Source organism: Colobus angolensis, unplaced genomic scaffold (assembly GCF_000951035.1).
Source record: "Colobus angolensis palliatus isolate OR3802 unplaced genomic scaffold, Cang.pa_1.0 Scaffold314, whole genome shotgun sequence".
Taxonomy (NCBI): domain Eukaryota; kingdom Metazoa; phylum Chordata; class Mammalia; order Primates; family Cercopithecidae; genus Colobus; species Colobus angolensis.
The window spans coordinates 925,079-930,372 of NW_012116422.1; the positions used below are offsets into that span (position 1 = coordinate 925,079).

Genomic DNA, 5,294 nt, shown 5'->3' on the forward strand with positions numbered 1-5,294 from the left:
CTGGAGTGGATTGGAAAGACTTGTTGACTGACTGTCTGAGCTATGACAACTCGTTTCTAGGAGGAAAGTGACCTTCTCTCCCAGATGGGTCATACAGGCTCTCTACCTCCCTGGCCATCAGCTGAACCACTGTCTATGGCTCCCTTCCCTGCCCTCCAGCCTCCAGGGTGCTATCCAACACATGTGATATCTACGTGTAGTATCCATGTCCTCATCTCCCTCCCGAGAGCTCCCTGGAAAGACCTGAGCCAAGGTCTTGCAAAAAAGGTGGAGGAAGGGCCAGGGCCTGGACATTTCATGTTCCCAACCCAGCCTGGCTACCTAGGAGTGTTCCACGCAGGCTCAGATGGATGGACCTGGCCTCACAGTGACGTCTGGAGGACTAAGGTTTGGCTTCTTTATGCAAGGTCAGAAAAATTCCCACGATACAGGGAATCTTGCCAGGGCTGCAGACTCAGACCACAGTGCTAAAGCTATGAATTCCACCTGCTCTCTGAAGGCTCGCCAAGCTGAGTCCAGCAGAATGTTCTCGCTTGTGTCCAACCCCATTGGTTTAGGCTGAATCAGCCTCTAGGGCCCAGAGGCACTGTACCTGGGGTGGGGAGCTTCTCCAGTATCAGGGTCACTTTCAGAGGCCTGGAGCCTTTCATAAGGCAGGTAAGAGGACTCCCATAGATGCACTTGCATGGAAAACGTCCTCCCCTCCACCATGCACCTATATGTACAGATGCAACCAATCACAGCAGCACACATACACCTAGAAATGGGCACGTGTGGGCCCACACTCCTTTAGCTATGAAACCCAGCCACGGGGCGGCTTGAGCCAGATACCTTGTGCAAACACAAACTCGTGCTGTCTTCTCTGAACTCCATTGTGAAAATCAAACACTTGTCAGCCCCTCAAGAGCCTTTAGCTTTCCAGAAGCAGTTCCTACTTCCACAGAAAGGCCTCTGGAGTTGGGGGGTACTGGGGCTATGTAGGAAATTAAGCCTGGAGGGCCTTGCTGGGGAAGCCATTGTCCCTGTACCTGAGATGGGTGCAGCCACAGCCCTGAAGCCAGCCTGAAGCTCCTGGTGCCTCCTGGGGGCTACATGTAGGAGTGTAGCGCCCACTTCAGAGGGGCAAACCTGCTCTGCAGAGGGAGTCAAAGTTCACACAACCAGAGAAAGGAGTCACTCAGCAAGGTGGCTCCAGAGCCAAGGGTCAGACTCTGGGTCCTGACTTGGCCCAGCCCCACCCCCTCTGAAGCTTGCTGAGAGCGGCTGCAGTCTCACTGCTGGATGTGCACATAGTGGTCATTCCATCTGCTCACAGGGGCAGGGGTCCCCCCTTACTGGACTGAGGTTGCCGGCTGCTCCAGGTCCTGGGTGGGAGCCCAGGTGAACCGTCAGTGGGGCAGGTCTGTGAGAGCTCCCCTCACACTCAAGTCTCTCACAGCAGCCAGAGAAGAGGAAGGCTGGAGTCAGAATGAGGCACCAGGGCAGGCATGGCCTGCCCAAAGGCCCCTGGGATTACAGACAGGATGGGGAGCCCTATCTAAGTGTCTCCCACGCCCCACCCCAGCCATTCCAGGCCAGGAAGTCCAAACTGTGCCCCTCAGAGGGAGGGGGCAGCCTCGGGCCCATTCAGACTGCTGGAGAGGGAGGGCTGGAGAGCCCTCAGGGAGGCGGGCGGATGGGCTGTCGGTTCTTGGAAAGGTTCATTAATGAAAACCCCCGAGCCTGACCACCTAGGGAAAAGGCTCACCGTTCCCATGTGTGGCTGATAAGGGCCAGGAGATTCCACAGTTCAGGTAGTTCCCCCGCCTCCCTGGCGTTTTGTGGTCACCATTAATCATTTCCTCTGTGTATTTAAGAGCTCTTTTGCCAGTGAGCCCAGTACACAGAGAGAAAGGCTAAAGTTCTCTGGAGGATGTGGCTGCAGGGCCTGCTGCTCTTGGGCACCGTGGCCTGCAGCACCTCTGCGCCCGCCCGCTCGCCCAGCCCCGGCACGCAGCCCTGGGAGCATGTGAATGCCATCCAGGAGGCCCGGCGTCTCCTGAACCTGAGTAGAGACACTGCTGCTGAGACGGTAAGTGAGAGAGAGAGTGTGGGCCCGTGCCTAGGCCACCCCGCTGGCCCCGGACTAGCTGTGCCTGTCAGCTTGATAACATGACATTTTCCTTTTCTACAGAATAAAACCGTAGAAGTCGTCTCAGAAATGTTTGACCTCCAGGTAAGATGCTTCTCTCTGACATAGCTTTCCAGAAGCCCCTGCCCCGGGGTGGAGGTGGGGACTCCATTTTAGATGGCACCTCACAGGGTTGTCCACTTTCTCTCTAATCAGCTGGCTGCAGGGGGAGGGGGCAGCAACTGGGTGCTCAAGAGGCTGCTGGCCGTGCCCCTGTGGCAGTCACATGAGCTTCTTTATCAGCTGAGTGGCCATGGGCAGACCTAGCATTCAAGGGCCAGGAGTCACCAGGGGACAAGTGGTAAAGTGCAGGTCACTTCATGAGACAGGAGCTGCAGGTTTGGGGTGCTCACTGTGCCCTGAGACCAAGTACTGGTGAGACAGTGCTGACTACAGAGGGACACAGAGGGGTTTCAGGGACAACCTTTGCCCACCCAGCAGGTCCAGGTGAGGCCCCGCCCCCCTCTCGCTGAATGATGCGGTGAGAATCACCTCCTTCCCTAAGGCTGGGATCCTCTCCAGGTGCCACTGAGGGTGGCCTGGGCTGGGTAGTGAGAAGGGCAGGCTCGTGCCTGCCATGGACAGAGCAGGGTGTATGACTGGACCCAGCCTGTGCCCCTCCCATGCCCTACTCCTGGGGCTGGGGACAGCAGCAGAAAGGAGTGGTGGAGAGTTCCTGTACCACTGCAGGCACTTGGCCACTGCTCACCGAGGAACAACATTTTCCACAGGAGCCGAGCTGCCTACAGACCCGCCTGAAGCTGTACAAGCAGGGCCTGCAGGGCAGCCTCACCAAGCTCGAGGGCCCCTTGACCATGATGGCCAGCCACTACAAGCAGCACTGCCCTCCAACCCCGGTGAGTGCCTACGGCAGGGCCTCCAGCAGGAGTGTCTTAATCTAGGGGGTGGGGTCGACATGGGGAGAGATCTGTGGCTATGGCTGTTCAGGACCCCAGGGGTTTCTGTGCCAAGAGTTATGTAATGATTAGCCCTCCAGAGAGGAGGCAGACAGCCCATTTCATCCCAAGGAGTCAGAGCCACGGAGCACTGAAGCCCACAGTGCTCCCAGCAGAAGCTGCTCCTATCCTGGTCATTATTGTCATTATGATTAATGAGGTCAGAGGTGAGGCAAACCCAAGGAAATTTGGGGCCTGCCCAAGGACCAGAGGAAGTGCCCAGGCCCAAGTGCCACCTCCTGACAGGACTTTCCTCTGGCCCCAGATGGGGTGCCTGAATTGCAGAGGATCAAGGAAGGGAGGCTACTTGGAATGGACAAGGACCTCAGGCACTCCTTCCTGCGGGAAGGGAGCAAAGTCTGTGGCCTTGACTCCACTCCTTCTGGGTGCCCGGAGACGACCTCAGCCCAGCTGCCCTGCTCTGCCCTGGTCTGGGACCAAAAGAGGCAGGCGTTTGACTGCCCAGAAGGCCAACCTCAGGCTGGCACTTAAGTCAGACCCTTGGCTCTGGCTGTCACCAGCAGAGCTGTGCACTCCTTGGGGAGCACATGGGTGGCAGCAGTGTCACCTGACCCAGGTCAGTGGGTGGGTCCTGGAGTGGGCCTCCTGGCCTCTGAGTTCTAAGAGGCAGTACAGAAACACACCAGTGCTTCCCCCACATTACCCACTTGCCTGGACTCAAGTGTTTTTAATTTTTCTTTTTTTAAAGGAAACTTCCTGTGCAACCCAGATTATCACCTTCCAAAGTTTCAAAGAAAACCTGAAGGACTTTCTGCTTGTCATCCCCTTTGACTGCTGGGAGCCAGTCCAGGAGTAAGGCCGGCTGGATGAGGCTGGCCAAGCCGGGGAGCTGCTCTCTCATGAAACAAGAGCTAGAAACTCAGGATGGTCATCTTGGAGGGACCAAGGGAGGGGCACAGCCATGGTGGGAGTGGCCCAGACCTGCCCTGGGCCACACTGACCCTGATACAGGCATGGCAGAAGAATGGGAATATTTTATACTGACAGAAATCAGTAATATTTATATATTTATATTTTTTAAATATTTATTTATTTATTTATTTAAGTTCATACTCCATATTTATTCAAAATGTTTTACCATAATAATAATTATTAAAAATCTGCTTCTATGTGTCCAGTGTTCTAGTTTGTTTTCAACCATGAGCAAATGCTGGTGGTGCCTGCCTTCCCATGAGGCAGGGAAGGGAGGAAACAGTGGGGTGGGGAGGGGTTGGGGGCCTGCCAGGGGTTTGGCACTATCCAAGGGCCAACACTGTCAGAGCAGAGGGGAGGTGAGAGCCGGGCATAGGTGCGGAATTCTGCACACCTGGACGGGCTTCTCTGGATGCTTCAGGGCTCCCACCCCAGAGAATGGCTCTCAAGTTCACCTAGAAGACCCAGTCCAGGGAAATCTTGTCCCAGAGAAGGGCATCACCCTTCCTGGGGAGGCCTGGGGGTTGGCTGGTCACTGGCTGAACAGGCCCACCCTGGGATCAGGTAAAATACCCGCCCTGTAGAGGCCTTGGCCCCTGTGCCCCACGCTGCCCCTCATACTCTCGGATTCAACCACTCCGAAAGTAAATAGCAAATAGACTAACTGTTCAGGGGAAAAGAAACCAAACCACAGGTGTCAGAATGCAACATATTTACCAAACTTGCCCCAAAATGGGTGATCTTAATCTCTGAGAGTCAGAATGTAAGGTCATAATTTGTTGGTACATGGCTGTAGTGCAGCATTTTTCTGAATTGGTTTTTATTATTATATGAAATTTTGAATCTAATCAGGCACTTTCCCCTAAAACTCATGGCCTGCAGGCTAAAAACAAAGCAGGCCTCCTCCTTCTTGCTTTGATAGCTGGGCTGAAGGCCTTGTTCCTAAACCTGTTCTCTCATCTCCCTCCAGGACTATGAGGAAGAGGATGTGCCCCGAGTATTAGGTGGGCAGCAGGGCCAGCTTCTTCTTGACAGGTGGGCCTGGGGAAGCTGGCCTATGGCAGGTTTAGCCTCTGCCTGGCACTGTCCTCAGTCATGCGCCCACCAACCCACTTGCTCTCTCTGCTTCAGTCAGCACCTGCAGACGGCGCCAGGCCTGGCCAGAGACCCACTCCATGCTCATGCAGAAAGACTGTGACTTCAGGTGTGATTACAAATAAGAAATCAGGGTGAAC

General features: G+C 55.1%; 1 protein-coding gene across 1 annotated transcript; it reads left to right on the forward strand.

Moving 5' to 3' along the window:
- Positions 1-1,886: 1,886 nt before the first annotated feature.
- CSF2 (colony stimulating factor 2 (granulocyte-macrophage)) lies at positions 1,887-4,256 on the forward strand. Its single transcript, XM_011951054.1, has 4 exons — positions 1,887-2,071; positions 2,174-2,215; positions 2,902-3,027; positions 3,836-4,256. Exons 1-4 carry the CDS (start codon positions 1,913-1,915, stop codon positions 3,941-3,943), a joined length of 435 nt encoding a protein of 144 aa, XP_011806444.1. The 5' UTR covers positions 1,887-1,912; the 3' UTR covers positions 3,944-4,256.
- Positions 4,257-5,294: the final 1,038 nt, after the last annotated feature.

What these genes read in the sequence shown, in the direction of transcription:
- CSF2 (XM_011951054.1), top strand. Translation starts at nt 1,913, where the DNA reads ATGTGGCTGCAGGGCCTGCTGCTCTTGGGCACCGTGGCCTGCAGCACC. An exon ending in CAGAAATGTTTGACCTCCAG is followed by an intron (nt 2,216 to 2,901) that starts GTAAGATGCTTC and finishes CATTTTCCACAG; the next exon opens with GAGCCGAGCTGCCTACAGAC. An exon ending in AGCACTGCCCTCCAACCCCG is followed by an intron (nt 3,028 to 3,835) that starts GTGAGTGCCTAC and finishes CTTTTTTTAAAG; the next exon opens with GAAACTTCCTGTGCAACCCA.